Here is a 23,823-nt window from a genome sequence, read left to right on the forward strand (position 1 = left end):
CTAAGATCTCAGTAACTAACCTTGAGTTGCAGTATGCTGACGACTGCGTGTTCGTGGCACATACCCCAGAAGAACTGCGAATTATCCTTGATGCTGCTGTAAAGACCTATAGCAGATTGGGCCTGTCAGTTAATACCACCAAAACTGAAGTGATATGCCAATGGAGGATCAGTCCTCCACCTACCATGCCTGTTTTTGCCATAGAACAACAACCACTTTCAATAGTGCCATCCTTTAAGTATCTAGGCAGCATTGTATCAGAGGACTGCAATCTCGATCATGAAATAAAAAATCGGATAAGGCAAGCTTCCGCAGCCTTTGGTAAACTTCAATGTAAGGTCTTTCAAAATTAGCACCTTCAATTGGCCGCTAAAGTTACCATCTATAAAGCTGTGTGCATCACCACTCTTCTGTACAGCTGTGAAACCTGGGTCATATACAGCCATCACCTAAGATTGCTGGAGCGTTTCCATATAAGGTGCTTTCAGCGGATCTTGGGGATCACATGCTATGACCATGTACTACATTCTGAAGTGCTTGCTAGAACAAACTGCAAGAGTATGGAGGCAACAGTCACTGAACATCAACTACGTTGGCTTGGGCATGTTATTAGGATGCCTCAAAATCGTCTTCCACGACAAATCCTTCACGGACAGCTGCATCAGGGCCATCATGAAACCATCATGCCTTGAAGAATTCGCAGCAAATCGATCTACCTGGAAGCAGCTCTGCCACACAGGACAGCTGGAATCTGAGAGGAATATAAGGAAACAACAAAAAAGACTACGGAGACATGCAACCATGTCTGCCTCTACAAACTCAGCCTCTACATGCCCAATATGTAATAAAATTTGTGGATCAAGGATTGAACTCTACAGTCATGAAAGAGTACACCGTAAATGAAGTGGAATGTCATCATCGGCTACGGTGGACTACCGAGAGAGAGAGAGTGTGTGTGTGTGTGTGTGTGTGTGCGCTCGATCAGGTCCGAAAGCAGGGCCGGGAGAACCGGAAGTGTGTGTGTGTGTGTGTGTGTGTGTGTGTGTGTGTGTGTGTGTGTGCTCGATCAGGTCCGACAGCAGGGCCGGGAGAACCGGAAGTGTGTGTGTGTGTGTGTGTGTGTGTGTGTGTGTGTGTGTGTGTGTGTGTGTGTGTGTGTGTGTGTGAGAAGGGCATCACCTCCTCTGAGACGGGGTCATCAGCGCAGAAACCTTGTCGTCGTAGAACTTCCTCATGGCGAAGCGGTCGAGCGCCTGATCGGCACTGTCAGAACCAGAACATCCACATCAGCTGATCAACTCACAAACACCATTATATATCACGCAATCAAACTAAATACAGTAATAACAACACACACACAGCAATACAACCACTCAGTCAGATCAGCTCGAACGAGCTCAAACCTAGAGACGATTCTCCACTCCTGTGACTGAAGATCACTAAAACGCACTTATTCAAAGACTGTAAACACGCTGAAGACATCATTTATGGACTTTTTTAATTAAATGTAAGTCATTAAAATTAATTGAAATCACGAAACGTATATAATTTAACAACAATTTATCAAAAGCTAAAAAAAAATTTAATATGTGGGCCCCTAAATTCCATTTTATTTTCCCCATATTCCGTGTTTTCCATTTTTAAATGGTTTAATTAAACTTAATAACCAAATATCATGTCTAATCAATTGAATTCATAAAACTCTAACTTAACTAACTTGAAGTGCTTTTTTCCAGTGCTTTTTTCCCAGACATTCTGTGTTGTGTATCAAGTATATAATATTAACAATTTATTTAATCTTTACAAATGTAATAAAAAAAATTACAATAATATTGCCCAATGAAATGTTTTGTTTTCCAGAAATTCTGTGTTGTGTGTTCGAATTTTTTTCTTGATTTATGGTTCAATACAAATTTATTATAAAAATGGTGGTAATCAAATATATAATATTTACAATTTATTTAATATTTAAAAATGTTATCAAATAAAAGATTTTAAAATACCTTTAAAATACCTTTTTTTGGCAACTAATGTCAATTGTTAAAATTATAACTTGATAATTCCTTAAAGTTTTAATAATTGTACTACTATTATTATTAATAATGCTTTCAGAGGTACATTTTACTGTATATTTCTATCATGATTTCTTCTAGTTAAACCAAACTTTTATTAATGGCGTGTTGCGGTGCAGAGCTGTGTGTGTGTGTGTGTGTGTGTGTGTGTGTGTCTGTGTGTGTGTGTGTGTGTGTGTGTGTGTGTGTGTGTGTGTGTGTGTGTGTGTCTGACAGTTTTCTCAGATTAAAAGGTGAAATGCTGCTGAAGTGAAGTGACATCTGATGAAGTGTGATTTATTAATCCATCCGACTGGATTGGTGTGTTTGGGGCCTTGCAGAAATCCTATGTCACACACACACAGCGTGTGAGTGAGAAGTGTGTGAAGAGTACCTGGCAGAGACGTCTGTGAAGTGAACAAATGAGGAGATGACGACTCCGATCCGACCCTTCCCACCCTGGTGGATCAGAGAGAGAAGCGTTACACACACACTGACCTCCACAGCGTGTGTGTGTGTGTGTGTGTGTGTGTGTGTGTGTGTGTGTGTGTGTGTGTGTGTGTGTGTGTGTGTGTGTGTGTGTGTGTGAGGCGCCTCACCCTGCAGTGAATGACCACCACGTGCAGCGGGTCAGCGCTCAGCCAGTTCTCCATGGCCTTACAGACGGTGCAGATCTTATCCAGAGGAGGAGCGTGCAGGTCCGGCCAGCCCGTGTCCAGAGTCTGAGGAGACACACACACACACACACACGCACATACACACACACACACACACACACACACACACACAAACACACACACACACACACACACGCACATACACACGCACATACACACACACACACACACACACACACATACATACACACACACACACACACACGCGCAAACACACACACACACACACACACAGACACACACACACACACACACACAGACACACACACACACGCGCAAACACACACACACACACACACACACACACACACATGCTGAATATAAGCTTTCTGGACAAAAAAGAAGAACTACAATTTTAGGGCTTCGGGATATTTTGACCCGTGAGGGAAAGATGTGTTGCAAAGTGCGAGGGAAGGATGAAGGTTAAAAATAAAGCTTTTTTACTGGCATCGATGGTTCCACGAAGAACCTTTAACATCCATGAAAACTTTCCACAGTTCTTTATGATGGTAAAAAAGGTTCTTTAGATTATTAAAATGTTCGTTGCACTAGGAAAACATGGTTCTTTCAAGAACTGATCCCTGAAATGTTTGGTGTGTGTGATTCAGGAGTGAAGCGGGTCCTCCACACTACCTTCGGGTTCATCTTGGTGAGCTCCTGCTTCCTCTCCGACAGGTTGATCACCTGAAACGCAGCGAGGGAGAGTTAGAAACACTCGGCCGCGCCGACGCTCTGGGAAACGGCTGAGGGAAAGACAGAAAGCATGATCACCAGATAGTTGTCTGCGTGTTTGGACCGGAGCATGCGCGTGACGTCTCTCAGGTTGCGCAGGTACGTCTCCTCGAAGCAGTCCTGAGGGAAGGACACTGCGATGATGCGCTCCGTCACATAGGTGAGGTCCAGCTCGTATCCCTCCTCCATCTGCACACAGGCACACCGAGCATTAACATAATCTCCCATAGTCTGTGCTCAAAACATTCAAGATTTACCACAGTTTAAGTTCAATTTCATTTTCAGGTATATACTCAAAAAGTGAATGAATGGATTATAACTACTGCATAAATATAATTTAGTACCATAAAATATTAAATAAAAAGGATTATCAAATTAAAATAAAATACAATCATTTAATTGTAATGGAAAAAATAACTTGGTAGGATAATTTTGGCCCGACACGCGAACAGCACTAGAGGGTTAAGTGCACCATCAGTAAGCGTTCATGTGTTCAGCTGAACAAACGTGTTGGTCAAATATTACCTCATTTTAAACCTTGGGGGGGGGGGGGGGGGGGGGGGTTTGAGGTTGATATCTGATCAAATGAGCTTTCAGTAAGAGTTATTTGTTTGTGTGCAGTACCAAATGCTTCCACTAGATGAAATTCATTCATAAATGCGCTCATTTGTGACCGCGAACAATACAAGAGCGACTATTGTTTTCAGGATCATTAAACCTTCTTGAATCATGTCCATGATTTTTTTTTTTTGTTGTATTTATACAGCAAGTGGCAAAACCTTTACCTAGTGTGTACCAATTTCAATAATCTGAAGAAGTACACTTATTTAGATGTAGCCTACTGACTAAAGCACATGTAAATTACTTGATTAAAATTTTAACTGTACTGTGTAATTCAATATTAAATTTAAAGTTAATGTATTTTAAAAATAGGCCTACTTAATTTCAAATTTATCATTACAAATGTTTTTAAATACATGACACAAGTTTCAATAGAAATTACATTAAATTATATACGTATACCATAAATGCTTGTCAGTACATTCAAAGACACTAGAAGTAATTATGAAATTACATTTGAGATGTACATGTTAGTTTACCTGCAAGTAACATGCAATTAAGTGTCTAAAAGCATTACATTCACTCTGCACTGTATTATTTCCATAATGAGTAGGCTATCCTCTTTTTAAAAGTATGCTAAAGTGCACTTCTTCTTCACACGGGCAGAGCTTTAGACATGTTTGAGTGTAAAACTATGGCACTAATATATTCCCAATCATTATTCTATTAATGTACCACCAGAACAAGACCAAAAACATGCTAATGTCTTTGTAGCTTTCCTGAACTCTTGTGTTTTGATGCTCTTATGGCTGTAAACACTGTTTACCTGCAGTCCAGACTCGTTCACACGCGTTGACAGACTATAGCAGACATTTCCCTGTTTTGCTCACTGAATATACATTGAGTTTCTTATAAAGTATTCCCGATACTGTTTCGGCTTGAAAAATATCTGTAAATGATTCAGTTCGGGAGTGAACTGTCCGAATGAATCAGATTGAGTCACGAACGATTTCAAATCTTTCTGCAAAATATAGACTCCCGTTTGACCGATCGGATAGAAAAGAACCGATTCTTTCGCGAATCTTTTAAGCCTGCCTTTGATTACTTTCAGAATTACTGCATAGCATTTAGACTTGAGATGCCATGATGACAATATTCTCCACAAAACTCAATATCTTCCTGCATTCAATTAAATTTGTAGATTTACAGAAAATATCATGTAGATTGAGCATTAGAGTTATGATCATTTCAGGGTTTATTATTCTTCACATTAGACTCTGCTTGAGATGTTACCTATAACAGATCTCACCATACTTCACCAGCTGATTAATCACACTACATTAAAACAATTGTTTTGTATTACAAGTTTCAGAAATGTTATGTTTAAATATGCAAATTAGGTATTATCCATGCTCTAATTTTCATACATTTCCAGAACTGAAATCTGATCACTGGATAAATCCAGGTTCATAATTCATGTTTAATTTTGTTGACATTACAGAGTTACAAGTTTTTCCAGATGTTTTTTTTGGATTTCTCTTTTTATCGCAACAGAAATCAGAGAATAAAACAAATATGTTTTCACCATGCTTTCAGGAGTAAATATAACTAAGGTGAACGATATATGAACAAACTTTCATAATGTAGACATGAATAAAACTGACTCAAACTCACTGCCTTTAAAGATTGAAAGCTGGAATTTTCTGTGAGGGTTAGTGTGTTGGTTAGGATTAGTTTTTACATGCTGGATATAAAAACAATAGAAGCCTGTGGAATGTCCTCATTTCGATAGCTGAGTAAACGTGTGTGTGTGTGTGTGTGTGTGTGTGTGTGTGTTGGGGTCAAGAGGTCATTAAAATGTAACAACCCTTATGTAGGGTGTGCGATACTGACAAAAAATGGTGTCTCAATATTTTGTGGGATTTTATCGATAACGATAATTGGACGGTATATTACAGGGATTTTTTTCTAACCTAATTTTATGTACGCATAATCTTTTGTGTAAAATTCTTACATTTAATCAATAAATTAAATTCGAACAATAGGGCTTTTATCAATCAAATGAAAACTGTATCAACATAATTCATCCTTGCAATGCAGAGGAAACTGAAGTAGATTTAGATGCATTTACACTGTTTAATGCAGATCAGAGGGACATCAATTAATAACCTGCAATTACAAATGCATAACGTTTTGATGTTTCAAACATGAAACGTTGAATATTGATATTTGAAATGATTAAAAAAATTACACTTTAAATGTGAAATTAAAACTGCCAGTAGGTGGCAGCAAGTCACTGTTAATGAGTGAGTCATTGAGATTCAACTGATTCATTCAAAAAGCTGATTCATTCAAAAAGCTGATTCATTCAGTAATTAAACACCGACCTGTGTTTAATGGCTCGTTTCCACTGAGCAGTACGGTACGGTTCGGGTCGGGTCGGGTCGGGTCGGGTCAGTAAACCATGATCCGGCTAGCGTTTCCACCGCCAACAGTACCCTACTTGATAGGCGTGGTGTTTGCAGGAAAGAAGCGATCAACGTCATTTTCGCGCGAAGAAGAAAGCGACAAAGTAAACACTAATGGATGGCATACAGCAGATCTTGTCCTTGCTTCTCGGCATGTTTGTCACAAGAAGACAAGCGCCGACATTAGGCATTTCTCAATAACAAGTACGCAAAGTTCTCAGCAGAATGACTCCCGAGGACGCGAGTCCGGTAATTCTCCAAATGGAACAGCGCGTTCTTGAAAGCGTCACTCAGCTCGCTCTGCATGTACATTTTAGGCAACAATAAAACGAAATATATTATAAAACACCACTCTGTCCCTTTTCGTTTTCATTTAAATACATTTTAAACATTATAGGCACACAAATGTGGTTCAGGCAATGTATAGACCTGATTATATTATTTACTGCATGTTTAACGTTAGCCTATTTATAACAAAACGAAATATAAAACACAACCCTGCATCTTTTCGTTTAAATTTTAAAAATATTAAACATATTCCTGGCAATATTTGCATTTGTACAAATGTTGCAATAAACAACATTACAGTGATAATCTTGTAATAAAATAAAAAATGACAAAACTCAACCCAGTTAAATTTCAGTTTTAGCAATAATAGCCATTATAAAAGTATAAGTAAAAGGTAACGTTACAAGAAGCTATACAATAAGAGATAAAGCAAAAAATTCAGTCAAATATACAAATTCAGCGCTAGTCTAACATTAACGTTACAACGGAAAAGTTAAATAGCCTAAATATATGAAACTTCACTTAACCCTCAGCAAAACGATTGGCCAGGGAACGAATTATCGATTCACGAGACCAAAGATCACCCGTTAAATTTACACAAGACGAATTACCACTACAGAGTCAGCGGCAAACGTCAGAACGACTAGCCGAGGAAAGGCTGTTCCAGGCGGGGAACATGAGCGCCGAGCGCCCGGTGATCGCCTGGAATGGATCAAATTATCATAAAACATTATAAATAAACCACAGATTTGAGCTTTAAACAACTACATTCTCGTCTGAAAAACTCTTAAAACTACATTTCGTGAAAGAATAACCATACTATTATATTCCAACTGTATATTAAAAAAATGGCGCTGCTTTTGTTGTCATTCCCCTTGTAGCTCGCGCAAGTGACGATACTCTGTCAACCAATCAGCGTTCTGCAGTGAGTCTAGCTCCACCCTTTAGTACCGTTCCACTGTGCTAGGTACCCCAACGGAAGGGTACCCAAAAAGTGGTACGGTACGGTTCGGCTTTTTGGTACCATTCACAACTTTTGACAGTGGAAACGCAAATAATTGCGTAACGTACCGAACTGTACCGTACCGTACCGCTCAGTGGAAACGAGCCATTAGAGACGCAATTGAAGTCCTGTGGCTTTGTGACAAACTATTTCTGTTGGCGATATAGAGCGAAAGATTTAACTAGTAAAAAATCAATATCACATTTGTTTTCATTCTGATATCTGGAGAAAAATGGCACTCTTCGTGTGATATTGATTAACTACATTAAATTATATAAATCTAAAAGACATACAGTGGCATTTTTGCAGCCTTATGAATTTTGTGGACGTTTTAGCATTTTAATAGACTACCTACTGGACTTTAATAGTTTGATCTACTAGACTACACATAGTGTATGCGTGCGCAGTGTGGGTGTGTGTGAGGGATATACTCGATATGTCAGATAACACATCGTTAAAACAACAGTTACACTATTATCGTAGACGATATATATTTCGCACACCCCTAAACACTGGACCATTAACTGCGCCTTGCAAATAAAATGAGCATTTTGTATTTGTAATGTGATTAAATCAGATCTGACACGTCATACTGGCTCAAATGCTCTTACTTGACTTATATGTCAATTATCTCAACTCTCAAAATATTTTTATTCAATATGGCAATGTTAACCCTCTGGGGTCTGAGGTGTTTTCTGGGTCCTGGTGGTGTTCTGACATGCTCTGACATTTGTGCTTTTTTCAGTTGCTGATAAACATAGTAATGGCAAAGGTGTAGTTACACTCTATTTAGCACAAACAGAGCTAACATAATATGTGAGCAACATGTATGTACATGTTTGTATTTTTAAGAGAATATTGTTTATGCATGATTATTGAAAAAACTAAAACTTAAAGTTTTTTAAACTTGAAGTCCACAAAACACATTCTTAATATGTGTCCAAAAGACTTTTGACTAATGGATGTTGTGGCCTAGAGTTTTTGCTTCAAAATGATCTGAAAATCATCCTACCTAATCATTTACACAAAACAATACATTGATTTAAATTTAGTAAAACACTTTGTGTTTGGAAAGGCAATATGCGAAATGGGCGTGACTCATGTATAATGGTCTGATTCACACCTGTGAAGACAAAAGACCTGCTTAATGAGCCTGCATAATGAGCTTTTCACAGGTGTGTCACTGAGCCACAAGAAAGAATACAAGGACACAAGAAAAGAAATGTGTATATATACTACAAAATTGGTTCACAGTTGGAAACTTCTATAAAAAAATAGTATTTTTCCACTTGTATTTTTGCTTGCAAATTGTATAATATCCAAGGTGAACATTTCTAGTAATTGTGTAGTTAATTCTCATACTGTATTTTCAGAAAGTTTTGGATATGTATCCTCTCCCCAAATTTGTCACTAATAAAACACAATACAAATAATTTGAAGAGAAGGCTTTTAAGATTTTGTTTACATCTACCTTGTAAATACATTCTTTGCTATTTTATTAAAAAGGTTACAATTACAGCAACAATTAAAATAACAATATTTCAAGTGTAATATTTCTTTGTAAAAACTAAAGTATACATTTTATAATACGTATTTCAAAGTTAAGGATTCATTAGTTTGAATAAAGCCTACATTGGAACAAACACTATAAAAACATCCTAGTTCATGACTTTATTTTTGACAAAACAAACGTAGCCAAATATATTTAACATTTGAGCAGAAATTGGTGAACAAAAGCTTATTTGATGTGGCAGTAAGTTAGTCTATTTTAACAGTTACAAAGACGTGAAACTCGGCGAGTGGTCTGGGGTGTTCACTGATATACTCACGCAAAAATCGCTGCAAAAGATGCTTTCCAACATGTTTTATCGTAGTTTTTGGAAGAATGTCTGGTTGTGAGGCGTTTGGAAAAATAGGTCCACAGTTTTACAACGAATGGTAAAACACCTGTTGGAAAGCATCTTTTGCAGCGATTTTTGTGTGAGCATATCAGTGAACACCCCAGACCACTCGGTGAGTTTCACGTCTTTGTAAACTAAAGTTTAATGCGTTTATATGAATGATTGTTCCAAGGCACCTATGAAACCATTGTATAGGTGGGGGGGGGGGGGGGGGGGGGGGCTGCTAACACAAAAACCTAAAATTCTCGGAACAGTAGCATATGTCCAAATTTTAATCTTAACCGATTTCATCAGAAACGATCTTAAAACAGGGCTTTACTTGTAAAACGCCGAACTTACCCTTTGATTTAAGTAAAATCAAAGAATGAACTGCTGTGATGTCATTTCGAACTAAGTCAGGCCAAACGAAGTTCGTTTGGAGTTTGAAGCAGCTTGTCAAAGTGAACCTTCCCAATAAGTTGTTGTGTGTCACTAAACACCTTCGACTCCCATTGGTTCATGTGTCAATGATGTAATAGCTGGGCGTGGCTCTGAGGCTCTGCCTTCTTTGAGATGTAAATCCTCTCTGGTTCATTTCTTCTGTTCAGACGCAAGTAAGAACATGGACACACTGGCCCTCATTTATCAAAAGTGCGTACACCAAATTTCCAGCGTACACCTGGCGTACACCCAAAACCACGGTGACTTTGATATTTATCAATATGGACGTTGGCGTACGGCACGCTCAAATCCTACGACATATATTTCTCATGTCTGGGAGGCATATGCTGAGTTTCGGTTGATTTGTGATGAGATGCGCTCCAGTTCACGTGCAATTCAAGGGACCGCGCCCGTGCCTCCATGTCGTGACTCATGATTATATTGTCTGCTATTTGCTTCTTATTTATTAAATCCAGGTAATTGGTTGATGAAAAAAATATTAAAATTAAGATACAATTTATACAAAACAAAATTCACTTTAAAGAAAGGCTTTCTACAAAACAAAACTTAATTAAGTGGCCAAAATCATGTCTGAGCATGTCTCCCGATCTTAGCCTATCTTAGCCTATGTTCACTTTTCATAATCAACATAGATGGGGAAAAAATAACATTATTATTTTTTTAAAAATATGAAACTAAATGCACTTAGTTAATGGCTACAACACGTAGCCCAATAGTAGGCCTGAATATTGTTTTCATTACTTTTTTCAAGTTCGGCACGAATTACTATTAGCCTAAATGTGTTACTAAATGATTTGAATGTATTTTTAACATTGTTGTATTTAAGGACTGTATTTGTGTGTTATTTTTAAATTATTTGTTTTATGTGGTGGACAATATTGGAACGTGACATTGGAAATATTTATTTTATTTTTACTATTTAATTTATTTTACTATTTATTTTGTTTGGCTTTTATTTATTTCATGCAGTTGCACTTATTTAATTTATATTAATTTATAGTATGAGTCCCTGATTATATGTTGCATGTTCTCTTCTTGTTGTTTTTGTTGTTGTTTTTTTAGACAAAAAATGGATGGATTTATAGCGTTTTGAAAAAAAAAATACAATTAACTTTGAATTTATCATCAACAATATTGTTGTTTGATTTAATAATAATTTTTCATGATGGTGATGGTCTCGATCTCCAGAGAAGTGTCTCCTCTTTGCCGTCTTCCGTGTGTACATGGCCTAAAATGAGGGTGTGGGGGAAGCGGAGACTTGAATATATAGCGGCGTGTTATTCTAATGACGATCGTTTTCAGACGCGGCATTTATCAAGGGCAGGTATTGCATACACCTGGATTTCAAAGGTACGCACAGCTTCATAAATCAGGCGGAGAGAGGAGTGTAAGCATAATCTTACGCCAACATATACGCCCGTTTCTACGCAAGGATGATAAATGAGGGCCACTGAGAGCCGCTTTATAGAAGTAACTGGAGCTGTGATTCTAACTGAAATAGACGCTGACACTGTTTATCATGTTTAATACTGTAAAGACGCTGCTTTAGAGCAATCTATTGTATAAAGTGCTGTATAAATAAACGTGACGAGACATGCACATGGTCAAACATATCTACGGTACATCTCTATGATCTGATGCTTTCTGAACTGCGCTTCTCTCACCACTGTCATTTCTGTTGTGTTTATTTTGCAGCACATATTTACATATTCATCTAAACGTGGACGCCGTCGGGATGTTGGCTAACAGTAAATCACAGTGCAAGAGTATTTCATACTCCTTTGTAACTCTAAGCAAACAATGAAGAGGAACTTTGCCATGAGAACAGTTGTGCCTTGACGAGACTAAAGCTGAGCGATTCGATCTGAAAGCCCAAGATCAGGGCTTTGTGTCTGAAGCAGATGAAATCACATTGACTGTGTTGTTTCATTGAGAGCAAGGCCTGATCTGAGGTCTAACAGCAGCGGTGTGTGTTCTGTGACGTGCCTCCGCAGGTCTAACACACATGCCTGGGTGAAGGTGTGTGTGAGGAGCTTCACCTCCTGCAGGCACAGAAACAGCAGACCACGTGTGTGAGATCCGGGCCTGTGGAAACAAGCTGCTGCTAGATCAGGTTTCTGTAGCCTTCAGCTAGAAGAAACACACAGGAACACACACACACACACACACACACACACGACTGAGCCAACAAGAGTCACACCCACAGACTGCAGTCAACACCGTGGAGAACAGGGAACAGAGAACGGGGAACAGAGAACGGAGAAAAGGGAACAGAGAACAGGGAACAGGGAACAGAGAACGGGGAGTAAAAAGATGATACAGAGAACGGAGAAAAGGGAACAGAGAAAAGGGAACTGAGAACGGGGAGGAAAAAGATGATACGGAGATAGGGCTGGGTACCGAGTTCGATACTTTTTAGGTACAGACCGAATTGCCTCGATAATATCGAGTATCGAAAAATGACATGTTGTTCGGTTCCAGATTTCGATACCTAAGGAGTTAACTCGTCAACGTCAGTGGTCAAACAAATACATATGAAATGCACATACACGCAACCTCTACACACAAAAGACGCGCGGAACTCTACGCGCGCACACACACACACACACACACACACACTCTCCACGCGGATATTTATATGAGACAGGAGCACACACACAAACTCGCGCACATACTCAATGACACGCGAGCACACACACACAAACCCTCCGTGCACATATTCATATGAGACGCGAGCACACACACATAATACCTTAAAGATGTGGAAAAGTCGATCAAAAGTGTGGGAACATTTCTCGAGGCTCGATGCAACAGCGCGCGATGCAGTATTTGCGGTAAAATAATTGCTGCAAAGACCGGTATACCACGACGAATATGATGAAGACCTTGACAGTGCACGGAGTATACATAAAACTGCTCCGTCTTCGACTGGTAAATGAAGAGATACCTTGTTAATCATTCTGACAGTGTTTATATTGCAATAAATAATAACCTACTGAATGTACACTGCCGTTCAATAATGTGTTGGTTAGTCAGAATTTTTTTTTCAGTAAGGAATAGGATGCATTAAAGTTATCAAAGGTGACATTAAAACTGGCCCTCCGACTGAGTCTGGTTTCTCCCAAGGTTTTTTTCTCCATTCTGTCACCTGATGGAGTTTTGGTTCCTTGCCACTGTTGCCTTGGCTTTTGGCTTGCTTAGTTGGGGACATTTAATATTCAATAATATTATTGATCTGCCTTACTTAAGGTGGACGTTGACTCAATTTTCTTTCAGAAACAAACTCTGTTATATTATTTTCATGTTAGCACTGTGAAGCTGCTTTGATACAATCTGTATTGTAAAAAGCGCTATATAAATAAAGGTGACTTGACTTGACTTGACATTAAAACATGTGTAATGTTACAAAATATTTTGTTTTTAAATAAATGCTGTTCTTTTGATTTTTTTATTCATCAAAGAAAGCAGCAAACTATTTTCATATTTCTGAATGGTCATGTGACACTGAAGTAATGATTTTGAAAATTTAGCTTTGAATTCAATTCATTTCAATAAATTACATTTTGAAATATATTCATATAAGAATTTAAATTTTAATACTATTTTACAATATTACAAGTTTTACTGTATTTTTTATTTAAAAAAATACAGCTTTTGTGAGCATGAGCTCTTTATAAAACATTTTTTGTTCCTTTGTGCTTTTTTTGCACTGGCTAGGAGCATGAGTCAAACTGAAAAATAAAACAGAAAACAGAGAACAGAGAACGGGGTACGGGGAACAGAGAACTGGGAACGGAGAATGGAGAACAGAGAACGTGGAACGGAGAATGGAGAACAGAGAATGGAGAACAGAGAATGGAGAACAGAGAACAGGGAACAGAGAACGGGGAATGGAGAACGGAGAACAGAGAACGGGGAACGGAGAACGGGGAACGGAGAACAGAGAACGGGGAACAGAGAACGGGGAACGGAGAATGGGGAACAGAGAATGGAGAACAGAGAATGGAGAACAGAGAATGGGGAACGGAGAATGGGGAACAGAGAATGGAGAACAGAGAATGGAGAACAGAGAATGGGGAACAGAGAACGGAGAACAGAGAATGGAGAACAGAGAATGGGGAACAGAGAACGGAGAACAGAGAATGGAGAACAGAGAACGGGGAACAGAGAACGGGGAACGGAGAACGGGGAACAGGGAACGGGGAACGGAGAACTGGGAACGGAGAACGGAGAATGGAGAACAGAGAATGGAGAACAGAGAATGGAGAACAGAGAACGGGGAACAGAGAACGGAGAACAGAGAATGGGGAACAGAGAACGGGGAATGGAGAACGGAGAACAGAGAATGGGGAACAGAGAACAGAGAACAGAGAACGGGGAACAGAGAATGGAGAACAGAGAACGGGGAACAGAGAACGGGGAATGGAGAACAGAGAACGGGGAATGGAGAACAGAGAACGGGGAACAGAGAATAGAGAACAGGGAACAGGGAACAGAGAACAGAGAACGGGGAACAGAGAATGGAGAACAGAGAACGGGGAACAGAGAACGGGGAACAGAGAACGGGGAACAGAGAACGGGGAACAGAGAATGGAGAACAGAGAATGGGGAACAGAGAACAGGGAACAGAGAACAGGGAACAGAGAACGGGGAACAGAGAATGGAGAACAGAGATCGGGGAACAGAGAACAGGGAACAGAGAATGAAGAACAGAGAACGGAGAACGGGGAACAGAGAACGGGGAACAGAGAACAGAGAACGGGGAACAGAGAACAGGGAACAGAGAACAGAGAACGGGGAACAGAGAACGGGGAACAGAGAACGGGGAACAGAGAACAGGGAACAGAGAACAGGGAACAGAGAACGGAGAACGGAGAACGGGGAACAGAGAACGGGGAACAGAGAACAGGGAACAGAGAACAGGGAACAGAGAACGGAGAACGGGGAACAGAGAACGGGGAACAGAGAACAGGGAACAGAGAACGGGGAACAGAGAACGGGGAACAGAGAACAGGGAACAGAGAACGGGGAACAGAGAACGGGGAACAGAGAACGGGGAACAGAGAACGGGGAACAGAGAACGGGGAACAGAGAATGGAGAACGGGGAACAGAGAACGGGGAACAGAGAACGGGGAACAGAGAACGGGGAACAGAGAACGGGGAACAGAGAATGGAGAACAGAGAACGGGGAACAGAGAATGGAGAACAGAGAACGGGGAACAGAGAATGGAGAACAGAGAACGGGGAACAGAGAATGGAGAACGGGGAACAGAGAACGGGGAACAGAGAACAGGGAACAGAGAACAGGGAACAGAGAACGGGGAACAGAGAACGGGGAACAGAGAACGGGGAACAGAGAATGGGGAACAGAGAACGGGGAATGGAGAATGGAGAACAGAGAACGGGGAACAGAGAATGGAGAACGGGGAACAGAGAACGGGGAACAGAGAACAGGGAACAGAGAACAGGGAACAGAGAACGGGGAACAGAGAACGGGGAACAGAGAATGGAGAACAGAGAATGGAGAACAGAGAACGGGGAACAGAGAACGGGGAATGGAGAACAGAGAACGGGGAATGGAGAACAGAGAACGGGGAACAGAGAATAGAGAACAGGGAACAGGGAACAGAGAACAGAGAACGGGGAACAGAGAATGGAGAACAGAGAACGGGGAACAGAGAACGGGGAACAGAGAACAGGGAACAGAGAACGGGGAACAGAGAATGGAGAACAGAGAATGGGGAACAGAGAACAGGGAACAGAGAACAGGGAACAGAGAACGGGGAACAGAGAATGGAGAACAGAGATCGGGGAACAGAGAACAGGGAACAGAAACGGGGAACAGAGAATGAAGAACAGAGAACGGAGAACGGGGAACAGAGAACGGGGAACAGAGAACAGAGAACGGGGAACAGAGAACAGGGAACAGAGAACGGGGAACAGAGAACGGGGAACAGAGAACGGGGAACAGAGAACAGGGAACAGAGAACAGGGAACAGAGAACGGAGAACGGAGAACGGGGAACAGAGAACGGGGAACAGAGAACAGGGAACAGAGAACAGGGAACAGAGAACGGAGAACGGGGAACAGAGAACGGGGAACAGAGAACAGGGAACAGAGAACAGGGAACAGAGAACGGAGAACGGGGAACAGAGAACGGGGAACAGAGAACAGGGAACAGAGAACGGGGAACAGAGAACGGGGAACAGAGAACAGGGAACAGAGAACGGGGAACAGAGAACGGGGAACAGAGAACGGGGAACAGAGAACGGGGAACAGAGAACGGGGAACAGAGAATGGAGAACGGGGAACAGAGAACGGGGAACAGAGAACGGGGTACAGAGAACGGGGAACAGAGAATGGAGAACAGAGAACGGGGAACAGAGAATGGAGAACAGAGAACGGGGAACAGAGAATGGAGAACAGAGAACGGGGAACAGAAAATGGAGAACGGGGAACAGAGAACGGGGAACAGAGAACGTGGAACAGAGAACGGGGAACAGAGAACGGGGAACAGAGAATGGAGAACGGGGAACAGAGAATGGGGAACAGAGAACGGGGAACAGAGAACAGGGAACAGAGAATGGAGAACGGGGAAACAGAGAACAGGGAACAGAGAATGGAGAACAGAGAATGGGGAACAGAGAACAGGGAACAGAGAATGGAGAACAGAGAACGGGGAACAGAGAACAGGGAACAGAGAATGGAGAACAGAGAACGGGGAACAGAGAACAGGGAACAGAGAATGGAGAACAGAGAACGGGGAACAGAGAACAGGGAACAGAGAATGGAGAACAGAGAACGGGGAACAGAGAACAGGGAACAGAGAATGGAGAACGGGGAACAGAGAACGGGGAACAGAGAACAGGGAACAGAGAACAGGGAACAGAGAACGGGGAACAGAGAACAGGGAACAGGGAACAGAGAACGGGGAACAGAGAACGGGGAACAGAGAACGGGGAACAGAGAACGGGGAACAGAGAATAGAGAACGGGGAACAGAGAACGGGGAACAGAGAACGGGGAACAGAGAATGGAGAACAGAGAACGGGGAACAGAGAACGGGGAACAGAGAACGGGGAACAGAGAACGGGGAACAGAGAACGGGGAACAGAGAACAGAGAACGGGGAACAGAGAACGGGGAACAGAGAACGGGGAACAGAGAATGGAGAACAGAGAACGGGGAACAGAGAACGGGGAACAGAGAACGGGGAACAGAGAACGGGGAACAGAGAACGGGGAACAGAGAACGGGGAACAGAGAACGGGGAACAGAGAACGGGGAACAGAGAACAGGGAACAGAGAACGGGGAACAGAGAACGGGGAACAGAGAACGGGGAACAGAGAACGGGGAACAGAGAACGGGGAACAGAGAATAGAGAACGGGGAACAGAGAATGGAGAACGGGGAACAGAGAACGGGGAACAGAGAACGGGGAACAGAGAACGGGGAACAGAGAATAGAGAACGGGGAACAGAGAACGGGGAACAGAGAATGGAGAACGGGGAACAGAGAACGGGGAACAGAGAACGGGGAACAGAGAACGGGGAACAGAGAACGGGGAACAGAGAACGGGGAACAGAGAACGGGGAACAGAGAATGGAGAACGGGGAACAGAGAACGGGGAACAGAGAACGGGGAACAGAGAACGGGGAACAGAGAACGGAGATATCTGGTCTTTAATAATGTTCTCAAAACTATTACTCACATTGTTCATGGAACATTTTGCCCTGAAATATTTTAGTTGGACGTTCATCTAACGGTTTTTAAATTGTGCTACTTGTTTCAAAGATCATACAAATGTAATGTTCCCATAATCTATGAAGAATGATACAATGCAATGTTACCTTAACATAACAATCATATAATCAAGAAGAAACACTTTTAAAACATTTAAAAAACTGGACATTTTGAATGTTCAGAGAACATTCAGATATAATGTTAATACAATTTTTTGAAAAATGTTGCTAGGATGTAATTTTGTGAGCCAGGACGTCCAAGAAGGCCATGATAGGAGAAATAGGAAACAAACCTTGATGCATCAGACATGATTCATATTCACAAGAAACAGAAGAGAAGCAGAATGTCAGATCACACACACACACACACACACACACACACACACACACACACACACACACACACACACACACACACACACACACACACACACACACACACACACACACACACACACAAACACACACAACTACACACACACACACACACACACACACACACACACACACACACACACACACACACACACACACAACATCCTGAGTTAGATGCTGTGATTGACAGCTCACAATCCTGCTGTCCTACTGAATACACACCTGAAGCAGCTGAGAGAACAGGTGAACGTGGAACGGAGAATGGGGAACAGAGAATGGGGAACAGAGAACGGGGAATGGAGAACGGAGAACAGAGAATGGGGAACAGAGAACGGAGAACAGAGAATGGAGAACAGAGAACGGAGAACAGAGAATGGAGAACAGAGAACGGGGAACAGAGAACGGAGAACAGAGAATGGAGAACAGAGAACGGAGAACAGAGAATGGAGAACAGAGAACGGGGAACAGAGAATGGAGAACAGAGAACGGGGAACAGAGAACGGGGAACAGAGAATAGAGAACAGGGAACAGGGAACAGAGAACGGGGAACAGAGAATAGAGAACAGAGAATAGAGAACGGGGAACAGAGAATAGAGAACAGGGAACAGAGAGCGGGGAACAGAGAATAGAGAACAGGGAACAGAGAACGGAGAACGGAGAACGGGGAACAGAGAACAGAGAACGGGGAACAGAGAACGGGGAACAGAGAACGGGGAACAGAGAACGGGGAAAAGAGAATAGAGAACAGAGAACGGGGAACAGAGAATGGAGAACAGAGAATGGGGAACAGAGAATAGAGAACAGGGAACGGGGAACGGGGAACAGAGAACAGGGAACAGAGAACGGGGAACAGAGAATGAAGAACAGAGAACGGGGAACAGAGAATGGAGAACAGAGAACGGGGAACAGAGAATGGAGAACAGAGAACGGGGAACAGAGAACAGAGAACGGGGAACAGAGAACGGGGAACAGAGAACAGAGAACGGAGAACGGAGAACGGGGAACAGAGAATAGAGAACAGGGAACGGGGAACAGAGAACGGGGAACAGAGAACGGGGAACAGAGAACGGGGAACAGAGAACAGAGAACGGGGAACAGAGAACGGGGAACAGAGAACAGAGAACGGGGAACAGAGAACAGAGAACGGGGAACAGAGAACGGGGAACAGAGAACGGGGAACAGAGAACAGGGAACAGAGAACGGAGAACGGGGAACAGAGAACGGGGAACAGAGAACAGGGAACAGAGAACAGGGAACAGAGAACAGGGAACAGAGAACGGGGAACAGAGAACGGGGAACAGAGAACGGGGAACAGAGAACAGGGAACAGAGAACAGGGAACAGAGAACGGGGAACAGAGAACGGGGAACAGAGAACAGGGAACAGAGAACGGGGAACAGAGAACGGGGAACAGAGAACGGGGAACAGAGAACGGAGAACGGGGAACAGAGAACGGGGAACAGAGAACAGGGAACAGAGAACGGGGAACAGAGAATGGGGAACAGAGAACGGGGAACAGAGAACGGGGAACAGAGAACGGGGAACAGAGAACGGGGAACAGAGAACGTGGAACAGAGAACGGGGAACAGAGAACAGGGAACAGAGAATGGAGAACGGGGAACAGAGAACGGGGAACAGAGAATGGAGAACGGGGAACAGAGAATGGAGAACGGGGAACAGAGAACGGGGAACAGAGAACGGGGAACAGAGAATGGAGAACGGGGAACAGAGAACGGGGAACAGAGAATGGAGAACGGGGAACAGAGAATGGAGAACGGGGAACAGAGAACGGGGAACAGAGAACGGGGAACAGAGAATGGAGAACGGGGAACAGAGAACGGGGAACAGAGAACGTGGAACAGAGAACGGGGAACAGAGAACAGGGAACAGAGAATGGAGAACGGGGAACAGAGAACGAGGAACAGAGAACAGGGAACAGAGAACAGGGAACAGAGAACGGGGAACAGAGAATGGAGAACGGGGAACAGAGAACGGGGAACAGAGAATGGAGAACGGGGAACAGAGAATGGAGAACGGGGAACAGAGAACGTGGAACAGAGAACGGGGAACAGAGAATGGAGAACGGGGAACAGAGAACGGGGAACAGAGAACAGGGAACAGAGAACGGGGAACAGAGAACGGGGAACAGAGAATGGAGAACGGGGAACAGAGAACGGGGAACAGAGAATGGAGAACGGGGAACAGAGAATGGAGAACGGGGAACAGAGAACGGGGAACAGAGAATGGAGAACGGGGAACAGAGAATGGAGAACGGGGAACAGAGAACGGGGAACAGAGAACGTGGAACAGAGAACAGGGAACAGAGAACAGGGAACAGAGAATGGAGAACGGGGAACAGAGAACAGGGAACAGAGAATGGAGAACGGGGAACAGAGAACGGGGAACAGAGAACAGGGAACAGAGAATGGAGAACGGGGAACAGAGAACGGGGAACAGAGAACGGGGAACAGAGAACAGGGAACAGAGAATGGAGAACGGGGAACAGAGAACAGGGAACAGAGAACGGGGAACAGAGAACGGGGAACAGAGAACGGGGAACAGAGAATGGAGAACGGGGAACAGAGAACGGGGAACAGAGAACGGGGAACAGAGAACAGGGAACAGAGAACAGGGAACAGAGAACGGGGAACAGAGAACAGGGAACAGAGAATGGAGAACGGGGAACAGAGAACGGGGAACAGAGAATGGGGAACAGAGAATGGAGAACGGGGAACAGAGAACGGGGAACAGAGAACGGGGAACAGAGAACGGAGATATCTGGTCTTTAATAATGTTCTCAAAACTATTACTCACATTGTTCATGGAACATTTTGCCCTGAAATATTTTAGTTGGACGTTCATCTAACGGTTTTTAAATTGTGCTACTTGTTTCAAAGATCATACAAATGTAATGTTCCCATAATCTATGAAGAATGATACAATGCAATGTTACCTTAACATAACATATAATCAAGAAGAAACACTTTTAAAACATTTAAAAAACTGGACATTTTGAATGTTCAGAGAACATTCAGATATAATGTTAATAAAATTTTTTGAAAAATGTTGCTAGGATGTAATTTTGTGAGCCAGGACGTCCAAGAAGGCCATGATAGGAGAAATAGGAAACAAACCTTGATGCATCAGACATGATTCATATTCACAAGAAACAGCAGAGAAGCAGAATGTCAGATCACACACACACACACACACACACACACACACACACACACACACACACACACACACACACACACACACACACACACACACACACACACACACACACACACACACACACACACAACTACACACACACACACACACACACACACACACACACACACACACACACACACACACACACACACACACACACACAACATCCTGAGTTAGATGCTGTGATTGACAGCTCACAATCCTGCTGTCCTACTGAATACACACCTGAAGCAGCTGAGAGAACAGGTGAACACACACACACACACTGCGTTTACATCTGACAGACACCTGAACACACACTACCGGTCAACAGTTTGGGGTTGGTAAGATTTTTAATGTTTCTAAAAGAGTGTCTTCTGCTCAGCCAAGCTGCATTTATTTGATCAAAAATACAGTAAAATAGTGAAATATCATCACAATGTAAATCAGCTGTTTTCTATGTGAATATATAGTAAAGTGTAATTTATTCCTGTGATCAAAGCTGAATTTTCAGCATAATTACTCCAGTCTTCAGTGTCACATGATCCTTCAGAAATCACTATAATATGATGATTTGATGATCAAGAAAAATGTATGATTATTATCAGTGTTTATCAGTGTGGATCAGTCCATGTCTCGTTTCAGGGACAGACACTAAACTAGAGAAATAACTTAAAAAGAGAAGAAAGAAGAGAAAGAAGTGTTTGTAGAATAACTGAAGAATCATATGCTTTTTAATGCTTTTTAAATATGATAGAGCACTAAAGCGTCGGATGTCTTTGAGGCTCATGAGCTGAAGCAGATACAGAGATGTGGAGCTGCACACACACACACACACACACACACACACACACACACACACACACACACACACACACACACACACACACACACACACACACACACACACACACACACTTATGTGTCTCTCAGATAAACGCTCAATCACAGCCTCCTTCACTGGATGATGTATTAGTCAGGCTCATACTGTAGAGGTTCAGTGTTCACACTGTTGTGTGTGAAAACATGAATTCGCTTCTGATTCTGGTTCACCAGATCCAGCTCTTCAACCCTTCATACTCTCTCGCTTCTGCTGCAGTTCATCCGTCTGAAGCTCTCTCCGTCCCGCTGGACTGCTGTACATGCGTTTCTCTTTATGTGTGTTGTGTGTGTGTGTGTGTGTGTGGGGGGGGGGGACTGTGATTTATCACGACTCAAACACTCGACAGAGTGTTCTTCATGGGTCAAACTCAGGATCTCCAGTGAGATTTATCAATGAAAGTGGCTGTGATGGCAGTGAAGGGTGTGTGTGTGTGTGTGTGTGTGTGTGTGTGTGTGTGTGTGTGTGTGTGTGTGTGTGTGTGTGTGTGTGTGTGTGTGTGTGTGTGTGTGTGTGTGTGTGTGTGTGTGTGTGTGTGTGTGTGTGTGTGTTTGAATGGGTGGAGATACACACTGAACATTCCTGGAGTAAAGCTTCTCGCAGCACTTGTCATTAAATGCCCAACCCTGAGGACAGCAGACGCTTCACATACACACACACACACACACACACACACACACACACACACACACACACACACACACACACACACAAACACACACACACACACACACACTCACAGCGAGCCTCCATTATTTCTCCAGTGAGAGTCAGTGAGCGCAAACACACACTCTACACTTCTAGCAGAACTCTTGCAGAACTCTTGCAGAACTCTTGCAGAACTCGATCAGAACTCTTGCAGAACTCTATCAGAACTCTTGCAGAACTCGATCAGAACTCTTGCAGAACTCTAGCAGAACTCTTGCAGAACTATTGCAGAACTCTATCAGAACTCTTGCAGATCTCTAGCAGAACTCTTGCAGAACTCTATCAGAACTCTTGCAGAACTCGATCAGAACTCTTGCAGAACTCTTGCAGAACTCGATCAGAACTCTTGCAGAACTCGATCAGAACTCTTGCAGAACTCTATCAGAACTCTTGCAGAACTCGATCAGAACTCTTGCAGAACTCTAGCAGAACTCTTGCAGAACTATTGCAGAACTCTATCAGAACTCTTGCAGATCTCTAGCAGAACTCTTGCAGAACTATTGCAGAACTCTATCAGAACTCTTGCAGAACTCTCGCAGAACTCTATCAGAACTCTTGCAGAACTCTAGCAGAACTCTTGCAGAACTCTCGCAGAACTCTATCAGAACTCTAGCAGAACTCTAGCAGAACTCTAGCAGAACTCTAGCAGAACTCCAGCAGAACTCTAGCAGAACTCTTGCAGAACTCTTGCAGAACTCTAGCAGAACTATTGCAAAACTCTAGCAGAACTCTAGCAGAACTCCATCAGAACTATTGCAGAACTCTAGCAGAACTCTTGCAGAACTCTTGCAGAACTCTTGC

The 23,823-nt window shown here is 42.6% G+C and overlaps 1 protein-coding gene across 2 annotated transcripts in view; it reads right to left on the reverse strand.

Moving 5' to 3' along the window:
* Positions 1-23,823, reverse strand: part of tns3 (tensin 3) — a 70,879-nt gene that overhangs the window by 44,906 nt on the left and 2,150 nt on the right. Inside the window, exons 1-6 of one of the 2 annotated variants that reach the window (XM_077217290.1) lie at positions 4,848-4,992; positions 3,500-3,649; positions 3,362-3,412; positions 2,651-2,773; positions 2,446-2,510; positions 1,180-1,263 (exon numbers count right to left, since the gene is read on the reverse strand). In XM_077217290.1, coding sequence (XP_077073405.1) covers positions 1,180-1,263; positions 2,446-2,510; positions 2,651-2,773; positions 3,362-3,412; positions 3,500-3,649 — 473 coding nt within the window. In that variant the 5' untranslated portion in view covers positions 4,848-4,992. Of the gene's footprint in view, positions 1-1,179; positions 1,264-2,445; positions 2,511-2,650; positions 2,774-3,361; positions 3,413-3,499; positions 3,650-4,847; positions 4,993-23,823 lie in introns of those variants that run through there. The other variant, XM_077217289.1, reaches the window with a different exon arrangement.

The sequence above is a fragment of the Siphateles boraxobius genome, unplaced genomic scaffold (assembly GCF_051911475.1).
Source record: "Siphateles boraxobius isolate OS27281-9 unplaced genomic scaffold, OSU_SipBor_1 72, whole genome shotgun sequence".
Lineage (NCBI taxonomy): Eukaryota > Metazoa > Chordata > Actinopteri > Cypriniformes > Leuciscidae > Siphateles > Siphateles boraxobius.